This window comes from Phaethon aethereus (genome assembly GCF_964289735.1).
Source record: "Phaethon aethereus genome assembly, chromosome: 6".
NCBI classification, from domain to species: Eukaryota; Metazoa; Chordata; class Aves; order Phaethontiformes; family Phaethontidae; genus Phaethon; species Phaethon aethereus.
This window is the reverse complement of record NC_138580.1, coordinates 8,583,173-8,601,662: the sequence shown is the minus strand read 5'-3', so window position 1 is coordinate 8,601,662 and position 18,490 is coordinate 8,583,173. Positions and strand designations below refer to the sequence as shown.

Here is an 18,490-nt window from a genome sequence, read left to right as displayed (position 1 = left end):
CCCAAAACTAACACTGCAAACAGACCTTTTAGATGGAAGTTACAGTTGCTGGTAAGTATTATAAATTCTACAGTAACAGTTTAACTACTGGCCATAAATAAAACCCCCAAAAAATCTAATTATTTCTTTTACTTGCAATATGCTAATTTCCCCAGCTACTTTAAGAAAAAAGTTGCAACGCCAAGTACAACCCAGCAGTTTCACTGCTATTAATCTGTATAAATTTACCTTCCTAGTTCGCATAAAATTCAAATTCTTGGCCCAATGCATACATTCACCTTTCCTCTTCAGAGCCTCAGATGTTGTGACTAATTCTGTCCTAGCTGAGATCCCTTTCTTGCATGAGATAAAACCCAACCGTAAATGTTCTGCCTCTTCAGCCTGCAGATCGGTGGCTCTATTCAGGTCATCCTTGCAAAAGTATTAATCCAGTGAGCATGTGGCTTCCTCGAGTCAACTCCTGCCGTTGCCTGGAGGAGCTCAGGATTGCAGAGCTTAACCTTTGATATGAAAATGTCTGCAATTCACTGTTATTAGTGCACGGCGCATCACTCCTATTAGGCGGTGAGGTATTGCCTAGAGCGGGATACATCTGTTTCTAGTCATAAAGCGGGATTTGCTTCACGCTGAAGCCAACTGCCACTCCAATATTACAGGCACCCATAGATGCTATGAGACTGCATGTGCCCTTTCTGTACTTCAACATGCCCTGCCTTTGTTATCTAATGTATAAATGGCAATTTCTACTTGAGGGCAACCTAGCTGATATGACATACTTTCTACACATTGCCTGTTTTACTTTCAGACCTTACATAAATGCAGTTTTAGGTATTTTTTTTCTGTGTTCAGTGATTCTTGCGTAATTCTATTCGATTATCTTTTTTATGTCAACTAAATACTTGCAGAAACTTGTTGAAGAGACAGACCACTTCGGTGAGTCCCAGCTGAGGAGCAAAACTTATTTCTGCTCCTTTGGATATAGTGCTGGCCTTCCTTGCAGCGCCGGTGCCTACGACAACGCCCTCGGCAAGCGGAGCAAGAAAACACCAAAACTGAGGATGGAGGATCGCTGCCTCCGCAACGGCAAGTACCGAGAGCCCCTTCAAAGCCCCGTGTATTTTAAAATACTGCAGCCAATTCCTTCCAACGCCACAAAACAAATCCCAGCGAAGCCAGAAAGGGCTCGGCTCCCCGCAGGGCGCTCCCGCCAGCCCGGGCCTGCCGAGGCGGGTGCTCTTTCCCATGGCTGCGGCTCCCTCTCCTGGTGAAAGCCAGAGCCTGGGAGGGCATCAGCCGGGGCTCACCCTATTTCTCTTACGCTTGCAACGACAACGGAGTGAAAGCAAATCGATTTTAATGATTTATGGTGGAATTTGGTGAATAAACCGAACTCTGAAATTGATTAACCAGGAAAGAGTAACACAGGCTTTGAAAGGCAGGCGGTTCCGAGCAGAGGCAGCCAGGCTCTCGGTCCTTCTGTTCCAGGAAAAGGGAGCAACTGGGTTTATTCTCTTCCTTGGAAAATGACTGTTGAAACGTCTCAGGTGTTTTAAGTCATAAAGAATCCTCAGATTCATCAAAGCCTTAAAATACAAAACCTGAAAATATCTACATATCTGCAAATTTGAAGCAAACAACAAAAAGTACTCAGGACACAAGAACTAAAAAAATCTTTCATTTTAAAACCACTGAAGAGAAGACTGCGAAGCTATGAATGAGGACATTTGTCCTAATGAAGTCTGAACAATTAATGAGGTCCAGGACCATTAAACTAGCCTTGTAAAGAATTTCAATAATCATTATTGATGCTAACTACTACTACTGTCACCGAGCTTCCATGAGGGCTGTATGATGAAGTTTCTAAGAAAAAGGGGTTAGACAGCACAGCTAGCTGTGTATAAATATACAGCTTCACAGAGAAGACAGCACAAAGGTCAGACTGCTGCTTGCCGGTTTAGGATATTTAATATTCAAAGAGACATTTTAAAACGGCGACTTCGCCTCTCTCTGCTACTTTCTAATTAAAGCGCAGCTAGAGGTTTTCATAGACTGTATGGACCCAGAAGTTGGGAAAGACAATTTAGCCTTTTGTAGCTCATCTTTAACACTTCCTTTATTACTAAATACGATCTATTTTTGAATGACCCGGTGCTTCTGCCACAACAGCCCTCCCAGCTGCTGGAGGCGACTGCAGAGATTCATCACACCGGTGACAGAAAGTGCCTCCGCGTAGTGGCAGTACATTGTGCTGCCATCTGTAAGACCCCAGCTCAAGAGCAACCTCAGGATTCCCCCTCCTCCATAAAAACGAGGTACATAGTGCAGATGCTAGGAGCTGAGCCTCTGAAAATGCTGACCGTGCCCCTTTTCAGAGGGCTCCCTGCTAGCTGATTAATGGGGCAGCCTTACTATCAGCCGTGGTGCTCACCACAGGGCCAGGATGGTGGCCCGAGACTGAGTGCTCTGGCAGTGCTGAGAGCCAAAATGGTAAATGCAGCTCCCGGGAGACGTGGGGAAAAAGCATAATTTCCTATAATCATGGGCTGCCGCTATAACTGTGCATTTTCAGCTTCCTACAAAAGAAGATAAGAGATTTGGCTTTCTATTTTCAACTTTATTTTATTCAGCTCAACAAAATATTGTCAAGCTGGCTCTGAGCTCCTCTTTCTTCTCACCAACTGTCACTCACATTGAAAGTCTAAATTTGAGCGAAAGAGCAAACAACTGAAATCACCTACAGAACACCCTGGAGTTTGGAAAAACGGAGAATATGGTCAGACTTTCCACTCATTTTAATACAATTTTCAACCAAGACCTTTCCTGTACTTCAACACATCCATCTCCATGCGAACGCTCCAGTTCGGCAGCACATGATGAGGAGAAGAGGCAGAGATCTTTTCAGAGATGATTACTTTAGGAGTTAGGTTTCAATCTGGGAAACATGAGGGTCTGCACTTCCCGTGGTTTTCTAAGAGGCTGTTACGTATATCTAAACACGTTACATTTAAGAAAGTTGTAACAAGCAGAAGTGACTCAGTTCCTAGGAATAATGGGATATCTTACTGACAGTGCGATTTTTTTCCTGCCTTTCCTCTTTACTCCTTCCACTCTTTATTTAAAAACTTGCAGTCCCTACTGTTTTACAGCAAAAACTGTTTGTAAAGCAAGAATTGTGCTGATCGCATCAAAACTCATTAATATAACTTGTTTTTCCGTTATTAGCACCATCTGAGCCTGTTGAAAGCCTTAACCAGGGCTTTAATTTTTCCGCAGAGAGCTTTAAATTAATTAGTGGTTTACATGCTAACAAAGAACCCGATACATTCATAAATCAATCTAATGCAGAAGGATTACCAGAGGGTGGAAACCTATTCAGTGGGGACCTCACATTCACTTAACATGGTGGGTTTGTAACAAAAGGGTGCAGGTGTGGAATAGACGGGTACCGGGAAGAGCCCGTGATAATCACTTTGCATCACTTAAAGACGCAGCAGGACACAGGGTAAATCAGAGCCTAGGGCCCACCCCAAGTGAAACCCATGGAGATATAAAAGGCAGTACCATCCCACTTTAACCTTCACAGCTAAATTGCCAGAGTGGTACGATTTCTTTTGTGTAGGTTACAGGCCATTGAACTAATGGAAAATAGAGTAGAATTAAAGGACTTTGATGCAGAAGTACAAACTAAGGAAACTGTGTGACATATATGTAAATAAAGGTATCAAATAAATAAAAAACGTAACATTTTCACAGGTAGTTATTAAAAGAATACAATTAAAATGTGAAGTAATTGTGTATACCTTTAGTTCATTTAAGGTTTTTAGTGTAGTTTCTGCTAACACAGCACTTAAACTGCCATGAGAACTCTGCTACGTAAATGTGCTAGCATTTTTCTGCTATTTTTCCTAACCTGGCACTCTTTACTGTCAAGAAAATTTCACAAAAATGAACATTTTACGTGCTCTTGTTCTGTGTCCTAAAGGTTCAAAGTCATGGACTTAAAGTTAAAAAAAAAAAAAAGAAAAAGAGAGACTCCAATGACTAAAGCAGTTTTCAGTCTTTACTATGTTTTGAAATAAACTTGTGATCTATTTTGAAAGTTGCTCGTTTTAATAATGGAACCTCTGTCACCACAGACACCTGCACAGTCTCCATCAAATGCTGTAAGAACTGTACACGTATGAAGTGATCATCTTTTCCTTTACAAAAAGGTAAAATATCCTTGATGAGTCAGAAGAAACATGACTAAGAAACCGCGAACATGCACGTGGAGAAATTCAAGGCCAGTGCTGCTGAAACTGTCAGTACATGGACTGGCAGCAATTGTGCATTTTGATAATGAATAATCAGTATTTGCTGATGGTGGTTCATTAAATAAACCTGAGCAATTGTCAGGTATTCACAGTCTGAATCTATCCAGTTCTCCCAATTCAAGTAATTTATAAATACATACTGACTCAGTCCTATACATGAGGTAGCAGATTTTCCATACAACCATATGGAAAAAACATGTTACAGGTTATTCCTATATTTTTGGTGATAAACATTTATCTTGACATGAAACAGGACTTCATTTAATCTTCTATCACACCTTCCAGTAATTATCTACTTCCAATAGTAAATCAGTCATGAAAAATGTAACTCTGCGACATACTAAAAACCACGCTCCTTAACGGGGAGCGCCGTGGGGCAGACGCACTGGTATCACATACAGTACATACTGCCTGAGCTTCAACCTCAGCTGAAGCCTCTGAAAAATGCTCTCTGCGCTGCTTCACACCTGGAATAAGAAATGCTCTCCACAAGACTGAGCGAGGCCTCGAAGGTGGCATTAAAGGTGGCGTGTGCTGTCACCCGTGCTCTTCCCAAATGAAGGAGTTAGTTCACTGAAAACCTTCATGCCAATCTAACTAGCACAATGTCCTGGTTTCAGCCAGGATAGAGCTGGTTTTCTTCACAGAAGCTAGTGTGAGGCTGTGTTTTGGATCTGGGATGAGAAACTGTTGATAATGTGCTGATGTTTTGGGTTGTTGCTGAGCCGTCAAGGACTGTCCAGCTTCTCGTGCTGGGCTGCCAGCGAGCAGGCTGGGGGTGCACGGGGAGCTGGGGGGGGACACAGCCGGGACAGCTGACCCAGGCTGGTCAGAGGGATATTCCCTAACATATAACATCATGCCCAGTACATAAACTGGAGCTGGCTGGGGGGTGGGAATCGCTGCTCAGGGACGGGCTGTCGATCACTGGGTGGTGAGCAATTGCTGTATTGGGCATCACTTGTTCTTGTACATTCCTTTGTCGGTATTATTATTGTTGTTATCGTTGTTTCTTTCTCTCTTGCTGTCCTATTAAACTGTTTTTATCTCAACCCACGAGGTTTTTTTCTAATTCTCTCCCCCCCACACTGGGGAAGGGGGAGTGAGTGAGCGGCTGCATGGTGCTTACTTGCCGGCTGGGGCTAAACCACGACACACAACAAATAAAAAAGAAAGCGGCAGTAAGTAAAGCGGATTAGCTAATTAGTGATTAAATAAAACTGTGGCCTGTCACTGGCGGGGGGCTGCGGCGGGTGCCATCCCTTTTATCCAGAGCCGCAGCCGGTGACCGCAGAGCAAAACCCCTTGGGCGCCCTGCGGCTGGCAGGTACCACCGCCCGGCAGCCTCGCCGCCAGCCCCAGAGGACTCCGTGCCGTCTCTGGGGGGATGTCCATCACACCAAAAAGAGCAGCACATGTGATTCAGCACCCTGCAGGCATGCTGCTGGCTGCCAGCACTTCTCCAGGGGAAGCCTCGCCATTTGCCAAAGGCCTGCTTGCTCAGAATCCCGCCGAAATTTTGCTGTGAATCTTTCTAAAGTATTTGCCCCGAAACTGGTATGTGCTGCAGGCTCCTTGCTGCACGCCCCGAGAACGCAGCCTGCACTAGTTACTCCATCTCTGGCTTCCCCTGTGTTCAAATACTCCATCTCCTGGACCCTTACTGCTCCTGTACTGCTCACAGCCAAGCAAGTTCATTAATGTTAATTAAAGATTGCTGTGTTTCATACTAAAATCACCAGTTCTGAGCTCTGAGACACAAAGAAGTTTCCGTACATCAACAGCTTCGAAGCAATTGTCTCTACGGGTGCACTCGTCCTTGGCCATAGTTGCAGGATAATTGTGGAAATTACCCCTCGGGGAAGAGGGGAAAAACTACCTAGTATTTACCTTGGCAGACGATTGCACCCCTGGAGAGCTACCTATCAGCTCCTAATGGGTTACAACACTCGGCCTCTCAACAAATTATACAAAATTACCCTCTGCTTAGCAGGGCTATGTGATTAATCCCATAAGCCCATAGTAAAAGGTACAAGACATGAAGCTACAAGGTGGGTGCATATACCAAAAGCCTTACCAGGTCTAGAAGGTTAATCAAAATTGCTCATTTCATAAAGTCTTGAATTATTCCACTAAGTATATTTTACACTCAATACATTGTATTATTTCTATGCCTCCAAGGGAAAGCTAGTTAAAAAAAATTAAAGGAAACATTTCAAATAGAGTAAACAGCTCTTCCCAGATTTTGAAAATTGTTTACACTGAAAACTAAAATGCGATTGCAAAACCAATGCCTGATCTTTGCTGTTCTTCCACAGGCAAAATTCCTCCTGGAGGCAGCAGTTTTTTTATCTCAGTCACTGACTCTTGGATTACGGCTTAACTTGATAAAGTTTGTTTCTCAGTTCCTCCAGGAACACCCCAATACACCCAACGTCACCCAGTGGCCAGTCATCCCGACAGCTTAAACCCCATTTCGCAGTCTTCTTGTGGCCAACCCAGCCACGCTGCAGACCCAAGGGCAAGCACATCGCCCCGATGGGAGAGGGCAGCGGCTCCCACGGCCGAGCCAGGCACGCAGCGGGGGCTCGGGGCAAATTGGCAGTATCTGTCTGAGCGAACCCCACTCGTCTCCTTCCCTTCACTACCCGGCATGCAGAGCCCAGAAGCTGCTGTCCCAGCACGGCCCCCGCCAGGCACCAGCAGCTCTGCTGCAGCTGCATGTAGCCATGGTGAGAGCAATAGATTCAGAGCTGGTTTCTCCCACCTGCCACTTACGTCCCTCCAGATCTCCTTTCATTGCATTAATCACTAATACTGATTTATAAAATGCCCTCGCTGGAGGCAGGTGGGATTTAAAGGGCCCCGCATCACACAGCCCATGGAGTATTTGCTCCCCAGAGACCCTCTAGAGCTTCTTTCCACTAAGTTAAACAACCTTTGGACCAAATTTTCTCACAGCCAACTATGCGACTCGCTCACTTAGTAGCGGCTTCATAAGTATGTTCGAGCGGACTGATTTGGGTTTTAAGGTTTTTGAATGGGTCCTTACTTTATCCCAAGTAAGCCTAAGACATTTTATCTGAAGACAGGGACAAACAAAGTCCTTAACAGATGGGAAGAGTTCCTTAGATATAAAGTAATTAAGCAGACTCAGCACATGTTGGCTCCTAAAGAAAATTGTTTTGAAGAGATAAGGCACTCTATAAATTGAGATTTGCGGTTAACCAAAAATCTGCCATTTCAACTTTTGCTCACAAGCCTAATCTCATAAATTGCTACATGAAAAATGAAGATATAAGGGGCATTACATGATTTACAAAATTATCAGATTGAGGATTTTTTAAGCTTCCATGCTTGTATTCTTCCATTTTTCTGCAGCTGGCTAAGATTTAACAGGCAAGTAAATCAAGGCATTTTGATCTGAAATTGCCTTTCTGTGCTTGCCTTGCTTCAAATTCCAGTAAGCACCATCAGCAGGGAAAAGGAAACAGCTTTTCTCTACTGCAGCTCTTCCAAGGAAGCCAAGATAGAGCCTTGAGTTTCCTCAGATTTATGAATTCATCATTGGCAACCCACCATTATATCCAAGACAGCCTTAATGCTCCGGTGACCATCTTCAGGGTCAGGCTGGACAGGGCTCTGAGCAACCTGCTCTAGTTGAAGATGTCCCTGCCCATTGCAGGGGGGTTGGACTAGAGGGCCTTTAAAGGTCCCTTCCAACCCAAACTATTCTATGATTCAGCAAGACAAAATGCACCCAAGGCCTGAAGCAGTAAGACAAGAATTGCAAAGCAGCGAGTTGCCGCAGCTTACCATTGCTCCTTCACTCTTACTTTGTGCAACTTCTCGCTGCAGCCGAGCCACAGACAGCTTCTCCCTATGGAAAGAAAAGCCTGTGAATAGCAGGTCATTTTTCACCGGTGGAGAGAACGCACCGCTTCCCCATCGGGCTGGCATTCCTGCACCTCGCTCGGGTAACCTCCCGGCAGATCCCGCTCTCCTCGCCGTGTTTCTTTGCAATATTTAGCGGCTATGTTATTGTTTCATGTTGTGGCAGTTTGACAGAACTGTCAATAAATCAACTGAATCTAAACATCATTTGCTCCATTCAAACAACAGAGTAGCTCATCATGCTGGCGATACGGAAACCAACCGTGCAAATCAGACTGTGTTATTTTTTTTCATACGGCCTTGCACATCAGCTTTATTCCGCACTATATTAACACAAGTCAGAAGACTGTTAAATTATCAATTAATGTATGCATAAAAATGAAATTAAAAAAATCTATGCCATTCCTAAACATACTGTGCTGCATTTTGTAACTACTGAATTTTAAATATTTTTTTCAAAATTAGCCTTTTTTTATATAAGGTGCTTCCAAATGTTTGGCTTGACTCAAGTAGCAATTAATTTGCTTAATTAAGGATCTGGCGATCACAGCACACTATCACCTGAAAAGCTGTAAGAAAGGAATGAAAGTAGGGGTTTAGTATATGTAGAAAAGGAAAGAGATTTTCACGGTGTATGGACTGGGAAAACTTAGCAGGTACCAAATATGTGAACTGCAAAACGTAGACAGGGGACAGTGGTGCAGGAACCGACCACTGCAGGAGGGGTACGGGAGGAGAGGAATTCCCTCTGGAAGCGCAGCAAAGCAAAAAATACTTCACAGAACAAGTGGGACTTAAGCAACCTACCATAATTTTAAAAGGATTTAAGAAAAACAAAGACACTTTTTCAAATAGGCTATTTTTAAAGAAGGCTATCTATTTTTGAAAGAAAAGCACCCTGCGGAAACATCAGAGGACTTTATCAGCACACAACGAAACATAAATTTGCAGATGAACAAACCTTTTTTGATCATCTTTTGTAAATAATTTAAAAACATCGAGCAAAAGGATTTTTTAAGGCAGCATATATCCATGAGCAAGTTTGAAATTTTCCATTTACTCGTGTTTTGCCCAGAAATTCTACTTGGTCTAATGGGAAAGACAGACCTGAACCATCCCAGTGCAGCATCCTGGCACTTACCTGGGATGTTTAAAATCTCCTCCCCAGTGAGTACTTAGCACAACGTACATATAAGAGGGCCACGGGCTCAGGCCTGCTGAGAGAGGGCAGTGGGCAGCCGCGAGTCCACCGGCCACACCAGCCGGCTTTCCCAAGACGTTTATGAGTTCAGGGACGAAAACCTTCCCGCCGTGCGCTGCAGTGAAGTACGAGGTCTTGAAAACGCAAAGACGCATCTCCCAGCTCTCTTGCCGCAACGAGCGGGGGCTGGGAACTCCCATCCCCAAAAAACCTGCAGAGGTGCCCAGCCGGGGCCGAGGGAGGACCCAGCAGCTGATGACCTCCCCGGGCTGTGGCGCCTCATCCAGCATGAAAAGTAAATGCTCTACGATATTTTATTCCTGATCTTGCAATAAAAGTAGGCTTTAAACCACTTCTCAGGAACCGTTTCTGCCGAGGAAGGAAGAATTAGGCACGTACTCGCCTAATTACTGCGGGAATGACAGCACTGGTGTCACTCAGCCATAGCTCAACGGATGCTCGGGTCACCAAACCAGTCCTCCCTCTCCTTTCCCGTAAAAGATGTCATATTTAAGTTAAGTGTCCCCATGTGCTTGCAGTACCCCCACAACACTCCCCACGCAGCCAGCTGGTGGTACCCTGCAAGTACGGTTATCAGATTAATACTAGGCATTGCTAATACTGTACATGATGCTGAAACCACTGAATATTGGCAAAACCTAAAGACAATACAGCCACAGCCCAGCAGAAGTTGCATTTGTGTTACTCCAGCATGATATCAAGATCCCCTTTGCGCATCTGAAAAATTAGTCATAATTGAGGAGTGGCATTAGTACAGCATTGATAGCCTTAACACAAGCATCCTAAAAACAGCTTCTGAAAGACAAGTACCGCCCTCCCTCTTCCTTGCTCAGATACTATCACAGGCAAATTACAATGCTGGTTAATCCTATTTTAAGTATTTAGTTCATCTGCTGGAAATAGCCCGTTGCATTTTTGCACCGCTTCAGTGCCCTAATATGCTTTCGTGGAAAAAGCAAGTATATCCTTTGAGGGGGTTTTGACTTTTTAATTGCAAAACAAGTGCCTAAAGATATTTTATGAGAAAAGATGCAGGGGGAAAAAAATAAACAAACAAAAACCCCCACAAACCACTCCTCCATATACTTCCTGACAGTGGTCTGCAGAGATTTATTTAGTTATCCCTCCTACATGAGGAATACTTTCCTCTCTCTGTGTTACCTCCAACATGGAATCAGTTCTACATTTCTGGGATTCTGGAATCAGAGTAAATTCCATTCGAGCTCCATCCTAACGAGGCCAGGTCCTCCCTCTCCGGCTGAGAGAGGTTCGGGAAAGGCTTTAATGATTTTCCCAGCAAAGAAACGCACAGACTGGCATTCTGGTACTGTGTTTATAATATTCCTGCCACTTCACAATAGCACAAAACGAAAAAGAAAGCTGATTATTATGTATGAGAAAAAAACTGCAACAGGAGATACAGAAGAGCCATCTGTTCCAATGGTGTCTAAAAATAAGTCAACTTTGAGGCAGGCAAACTCTGTGCTCCCACTTCAAACAGGTCCCAGAGCATCTTCTCCCTCCCGCCTGCATTCCCCAGGTGAAGGAGATGTGCTCTCGCAGCCAGAGCTCCGCAGATGGTCACCTGCATCTAGGCAGGACACGCAGCAGAGGCTCAGTGTGCCTCTGGACCACAGTCACCCCCGAGATCATTCCAGGGAGCTTCATTTCTGCTGCACTTGGCCCATCGCCCGCAGCGAGCCACTTCCCACCAACTCTGTGCAAACGTATGCCAATGTCATGGGTGAGAAAGGGCATCAAAATCCTGTTACGAGCCAACAGCATTTAACACCAATTTGCAGTGCTGGAAGCTTTCATATAAGACATGTGACAAGCGAGAACAAGGACCCTCATGTCTAAGCACGACCAAATAAACCCATTGGTTACTACCCACCATCTCAGGCAGTTCCGATTAAGACAGCACCTTCAGCGGCTGATCCCAGCCCCCATTTTTTAATGCGGTGTTACAATTCGATAAGCATTTTACTACGACCGAGCTGCAAAAATAGTGAGCTTTTAGCTGCTTTAGCCTTTCAGATGTTTCAAATGCAAAGAACATTTGACACGCAGCTTCAAAGTTAATCTTGTTTTTTTAATCTTTGCTTTAAATAGGAAAAATTAGCAGCATTACTTTGTTGCTATACGTTTTTATTTATTTTTAATCAAGCATGTTTCATCCCTACAGCATGATTAATTAACAAAGTTAATTAGCAACTACAGCCAACCTGCAAGAAAACAAAATCTTCTCTGAGGATTTAAAAAATTAAAACATGTTCATTGAGTCATTGAGAAGTTCTCATGTTCACTTTTGAAAAACGACCAAATGATAAAAGGTTTACAAAAATGCTCTTTGAAAGTACAGTTTATGCTCTTAAGTTTGAATATTTGCATTGTGAGTGGCAAAATTCCCAGCCAAGGACTTTGCAAAGAGATAATTAAAGGAGCCAAACAAGGATTCAATTATATCCTTTCCAGATGGAACCAAGCGCACAAGTGGTCACTGTGTGGATGAAGAAAGATACATTTCAAGTCGCAGCATCGCTACTAGATATTGCAGTAGCTTGTTCTAAAAAAACAACAGTTTGAGGAAAGCCCATTCAGTCCAAGAAAAACATAAATGTGCTAAATAATCCTGTAAATTCTAAACTCTCCTTAAACTAAAAATTCTCCTTCTGTCTCCCTTCCCATCTGTTTGATTCATTCAACTCCGGCACAAAACAACCTGTATCACGCGACAGCGACGGCTCACACACACAGCCGGGGATGAGGGTAGGTGAGTCAAGGCAATCACACGCCCCCCCTCTCACAGCATTTTGAACAAATGCTGACACTGTTCCTGATCTGGTAACAGATATCCTCAGATCAAACAACACAATAAAAGCTACACTGGATGAGTGAAAAGACTCCCTTTTTCTTACTTCTCCTTCTTTATATTGCTATTTTACGTTGATACAACAAAACAATGCTAACAGTGAACTTCAGCTTCCCAAATTTTGAAATAAGTTTTTAATTTTTATTTTGAAACCTCATATTCAGAAGCCCTTAGATACAGGGCTTTGCTTCTCCACCTAACACAGAAAGGTATTACTTAAAATAGCTTCTGGATAAAGTTATGAAATAAAGATTCCCTTAAAATGTGCTGAATTATATCCATTTGCCAAGATCTCAGCCACACAGAATCAGCATATATTTTCAGTGGTAAATAATATTTTTATGGTTTTAATGAAGAAAAATAATTTTATACTGTTAATGAAGAACACAGTCAAAATTCAGAAAGAATGGAAAATGTCTTAGTAACACCGTCCGAAACTTAAGTTAACGCTTCAGTGAACCGTAATGCCCATGATCCACTGGGAAGACAAGGGCTCTATCACACCCTGACGTTGTCCTTTCCTGTCTTGATCACACACAGCAGCCCCACGACCTGCCAGCATGCCCTGACAGCTCTTGCATTTTCAACATTGACACATAAATATTTCAAACATTTCCTATTTCCTTTTTCCCAAGTAAATTATTACTTTCTTACACACAGAAAGAATGTGGACAAAATGTTCAGCTCCCAAGTTACTCATTTGTTTCTCCAGTCACTTTTTTTTTTCATGAACAGGAAAGTGTTTCCTTCATGTTTCATCCTTCCTTGAAACTTTCACTCTGAAGTGATTTCATTTAGAAGCTGTCAGTTCTGCACCACAAAATGAAGCCCAGCTTTTCCTTTCACTTTATAACTTATACTATTTGTAAAGCCAGAAAATCACCACCTGACCCATTGAAAAAGTCAGGCTTTGAAAATATGCTTTTAACATTTGTTTTATTTTTGGTAATTGTTTCCACTCAGAGTGGCCAAGCTATACGCCAGTGCGTCCTTCCGCAGGCTATTTTGGAGCACAGAAATTCAAACTGAGTTTCCCACTCTACGCTATTGCTGAGAGATTCAAAAACCTAATAAATACCCTGTTCATGCAGGGAAAAAAAGAGCCAGAAAAATGACAGAAACAGACACAGAATGTGAATTTGCAAGGAGTCCCTAACCACTGCGCCTTGGAACCGCTCCTTATTTATCACCTACCAAAATTATTTGTCTGTAACTTCCCCCCTGCCCCCCATATCATCATTTGTCATCACGGCCTTGTTTTTCAAACAAACCAGAAAAAATACTACTAAATCCATTAAACTCATGTTGCAGCACAGCGCCGGCACCTAGGGGCAGGGCGCTAGGCTGTGCAGAGGGCCACAAGCCCGTCTTCCCCATCTCCTGGTTTTCCAGGGAGGTTTCCCATCCGAATGCTGACCAGGCTTGACCCCGTCGAGTCTATGAGATCTGACAAGGCAACAGCCGAGGGTGAAACGCTGCAGTGAACTAATGCGCCTCTTTCAGCTCCTACTGCGCCCGCAGCGGTTAGCGATGCTGCAGCCTTCCTTCCCGCTGAAGCTCACGTACCACGAAGGCGTTTGGTGCTTTATAAAGGTCAGTGCTGTGCGCGTTTTGAAACTGGTCTTTTAGAGTTGCAACGGTTTAACTAGAGCTGACAATAAAAGAGTCATCTTGCAAAGAAATATTCACTGCAAATTTAAAGCTGAGCAAACTATGAGTTTTACTTAATTATTTTTACATGGGAAGTACTAACGCTGCCAAGCGGAAGCAGAATAGCTAGGATGAGCCACCAGCAAGGCACAGGCTCCTATGTATTGCTAATTTATCTGTATTAATTTCTGAATGAAAGATAGGCATACAGAAAACATCACTTACATTAAACTCTTCTTCTACAAGACATGATACTCCCAAATCCAGACCAGCAAAACAGGTCATCACTTATTTAAACTGTATTTTCTTTGGGTGACACTAACTGTGGGGAGAAAATCCCACCCAGGAATTATAGTTATAACCTAAAATATATCTCAGGAATCCCCAGGGGCTCTTCACTGACTTCCAGTGGATTTTAATGTATATGACATCTGAATTAGAAGTTCAAAGAAGATCATCTAGTTACTTTCCAGAAGCATCCAAACAAGACACCAAATACAAAAGAAATACCATGAAAGACGATCACGGGGTAACACTAACCTTTCCCCGGTCAGAAAGGAGGAGGCAAAAAGTGCCGTGAAAGGAACGTCGTGGGGGCAGAGCCTTCATAACGAAAGCAAAAAGGTTGCCTTTGGCTAGGAAGGAGGGGCAGAGCCATGGCAGAGAAATCAGAAAAGGAAAGGTTATCAGGAGTCCATGGCAGATTATGATGGGATTGTTTTCATGACAAATTACCACCAGCACGGCAGCCGAGGGCGGCGGTGCACTTGAGCACGGTAATTCCCCTGTCCTAAGCATGGACATGGGGACGGACGGCAATGTGTTTTCAACAGAAGCATCTTCTCTCACATTGGCGATCTTTATTACTTCATTAACATTTACTGTTTTCAACACTGAAATTATTAAGACTTGATAGCCTCTTAATAACTAAAGAGACTGTACTCTTTAATGATTCACTGATATTTCAGACATTTCAAATATATCTATCTTTTAATGTTGAGGTGTCCCCTTCCACTATTGTGGAAGTCACTATGCTGACTCCACAACACAGCCCACCTCTCAAATTCTGTATGTATTTGTGCCAACAGTATCAAACATAGTTAGGGAGGTCTAGATCCAAAGTTTAAAATGTTGGGGTTTTTTTCCTCTCAAGCTTTGAGACAGTTTTTAATCTTGGTGATGTAGAAAAGCCAGCAAGTAAAGAGCAAAAGCTTTTTAAGTAGAGACCTTTAAATAATGTTCATTAGTAACTGCTAAAAAATTAGAATGACAACACATAGAGCCACCAATCCCCCTTTGAGTTCCTTGACAAGACACGGAGGTGGTACCAACCATCACAATCAATGCAGTTTCTTGATTAAGAAAAAAAACAGGCAGAAAAAGTGATTCCTCCCCCATGATGCACGCATTCAGTTTTAGGATAAAAGATTAATGTCTGTATGACACAATGCCAAATCACCAGGATAATTATGAATTATACCAAGCAATAATTTAATAATCTCCTGGAACATCTCACTTATGACCATTATTCACGAGAGAATGCATTTGGTTGCAATTTTTTTTCAGATCTATTCCCCTGAAGCCTTTCTTTTGAGCTGAGATTCCAGGTGGAAGAAGAAAATGGGTGGGAAAAAAGCTGAATTTTTTAATGAAACACAAAAATGGAGGAAAAAAATTAACATTTTCCTAATAATTTCTGAAGTTCCTGGACAGTAGTGAGAGATACTTAAAAGATTTATTTTCAAAGTCAGCCCAAACACAAAACAGTAAACTGCAGCAGGCAAGGGAGTTGCACCTGGCTATCAACTCTAACGCAACATCAAGTATGAAACATCGAACACCTAAGTGCCAAGAAACACCAGGGAAACAGCACTACAGTATTGAACTCTGAAATACATCTAAAATACAGGTTTTCACATTATAAATTAAATAGTCCATGCATTATGTAAACCTTGCATTTATTGAAAAGCATAGTTAAGGTTTTACCAGGGACAAATTCTGCGCAGATCTTCTCCCCGTTTAAACCTCGATTCAATATATCCCATAAACTACTAAAATGCGCTACTACAAATAAATGAGCATAGGATGTGTCCCACAAAATTTGCTATTATTAGAAGTGGTACATTAACCATAAAACTTATTGTCTCTGTTCAGCAATCCACACCACAAAATACCTAGTAAAAGCAATTTGACAAATTCACACTGTTATAGTTTGGAATTTCTTTACATAAGTGACTGATTTATCAATTTTAATGTTACATTAACAGTAATATTTGTATTTAATGCTGTATTATTTCTGTCAATAAGTTGCAATCAAAAAAGCATACAGTGGGAATTTGTATGATTAGGCAAGCTGCCAAGTCCTCGAAGACTTATCATCATGGAAAACCTCAGTGTTCAAACAGGAAAAAAGAAGAAAAGGACTAATAAAAGTCAGTCTGGAATATTAATTCAGCAAACGAAACTTTAAGTTATAATATAGGCAGCTTGTTGCACGCAGATCTACAAGAATGTAGACTTACTACAGGAATGACTGCTTGTTCTTCTTTTCAGGTGTTATTTTAAAATGTCGTCTACAAATGAAAGCACCTGCTTAACGAAAGCCCTAAAATGCTCTCAAATGGTACCAAATTTCTTTCTGAGAATTCTTTCACAGTACAAAGCCTACAGTTAGCATTCTTCTAATTAAAACAAAATAGTAGTGTTTATCTTCTCTTTGACAGCATCCTCAGAGCCACTGTATCATTCTTATGACTGTCTCCAAGCAAATTTTACACACTACCACCTTTCCCTTGTACACTACTAATCCACCTTCTGTAGAAGTGTACAGTCCAGGAGCTCCACTTCCTTAAACAGGACAAGGCAACAGTAAGACAGGTTGCTCCTGGCCTCCCAGTTTAGCTTTATAGGGCAGCTGGGTCCAAAGCAGATAATGAAAGAGGCACAGGGTCATTGCTACGTGACAGTTTGGCCCATGGTAGGAAGACAACAGTTTAAGCCACTGCTTTTTACTCCCTCTTATTTCCAACAGACACAATTGCTACTCTTCATTTCACGTGCCCACAAGATGCTTTTCTGGTCCTGATCCCCAAATACACTTCTCATTGCTGGAAGTACCAAAGCTGGTGGCATTTGGCTGTTCGGCAGAGCTGACATGGGCCTGGCAACGCATCAGGCGCCAACACAAGAAAGATGCTGCTAAAGCAGATGCCACTTCATAAGAGTCAGGTTTTGGTTTCTGTGACTTGGTAAAATTAAAAGTAACAGCAGTGATGTAAATACAGCCGCTCTCTCTATAAAGCCATCAAAAGATTTTTTTTCTTTCTTTTTAATGCACTTTCAGAAAAAAGAAATAAAGTAGGGACTAGAAAGAAATTGCTAATTGTAAGGATATTTCTCACATCTTGCCTTTCTTCAGCACGTCATTCAGTACTTCTACTCTACTCCAGATTTAAAACCAGCCTACTGTTGTAGGTTGTGCGCTACACCACCAGTAGGGAAATTGTAGCTGTTCCTCCTCAGTTTAATTGCTCCTAGCAGCATCTTTCAGCTTGCGAGTGTGTAAGTTCTCAGTTGGTGTTTTGCCATTCTTTTTGAAGTTGGGTCAAGCCTGTCTCTTGACTAGATGGAGTTCTTGTGTTTCTGGTTGGGGTGTTCTGTATGGTTTGAAGTACTAGATCCTTACAGCTTACGGATTTACACTATTTTTATTGCATTGTTTGCTTGTGTTTGTTTGTTTTGTTTTGTTTTTAAGTAAGTATTTGAAATCCAGAAGATATCTCCTGATACATGAAGAATTCTCTGGACTGTGACCCAGAATTAGCTGTGAATCCTGAACTTTTTCATCCATTTCTAGCAAAAGTGAATTTTTTTTTTCACTAAGCCTCAACTTAAGAAGACCTTGAAAAATGAAAAACAAAGGAAGAAACAAGCAAACAATATTTTCTTTTTGCAAAGGACTTGGAAGCTGAGCTAACAAATCCCCCAATCACTGGTTGCTCACATATATTTTTTTCTCTGGAGATTTGTCACATGGAGATGATGTGCTGTGGAAATTCTTCTGAAAGGATATGCATTTCCCTAAAGGATTTTAATGAGAATTTATTGCTCATGAAAGATTCAGGATTGGCAGCACTTCAGTCTTCACTTAATGATCTTTGTTTATTAACATAAAATGCATCACGCTTAACAGGAGTGTAACTTTCCCAACCAATGCATCAAAGCATGAAAGAATTCTCACTCCTTCAGTCTTATCCCCTGAGGCTGTCTGCGTGGGTGCTAGCTGAAATTTATATGGTTGTCCTCTACGAAAATGAATTAAGAACCTTGTTTCACATAAGGCTGGAAATCATGGAAACATTTCTTCATAACTGAAATTACTCAGACATAAATTAAGAGCAAGAAATGGCAGCAGACTGACATTACTTCTTACAATGTCTATTACATCCATGCAAACCTTCCAGTATTGGAAGATCTTTGCTTAGTCCTAATCACTCTGAAATTCTGTGGTTAACATTCACGCAGAACACTGATTCTACA

At 42.2% G+C, this 18,490-nt stretch overlaps 1 protein-coding gene across 1 annotated transcript in view; it reads right to left on the bottom strand.

Moving 5' to 3' along the window:
* NCKAP5 (NCK associated protein 5) overlaps nucleotides 1-18,490 on the bottom strand; it is a gene marked incomplete at its 3' end in the record, with an annotated part of 384,285 nt that overhangs the window by 231,075 nt on the left and 134,720 nt on the right. The window contains exon 3 of the mRNA XM_082001372.1: nucleotides 8,130-8,189. Within this exon, the coding sequence (XP_081857498.1) occupies nucleotides 8,130-8,189 (60 nt within the window). The remainder of the gene's footprint in view (nucleotides 1-8,129; nucleotides 8,190-18,490) is intronic.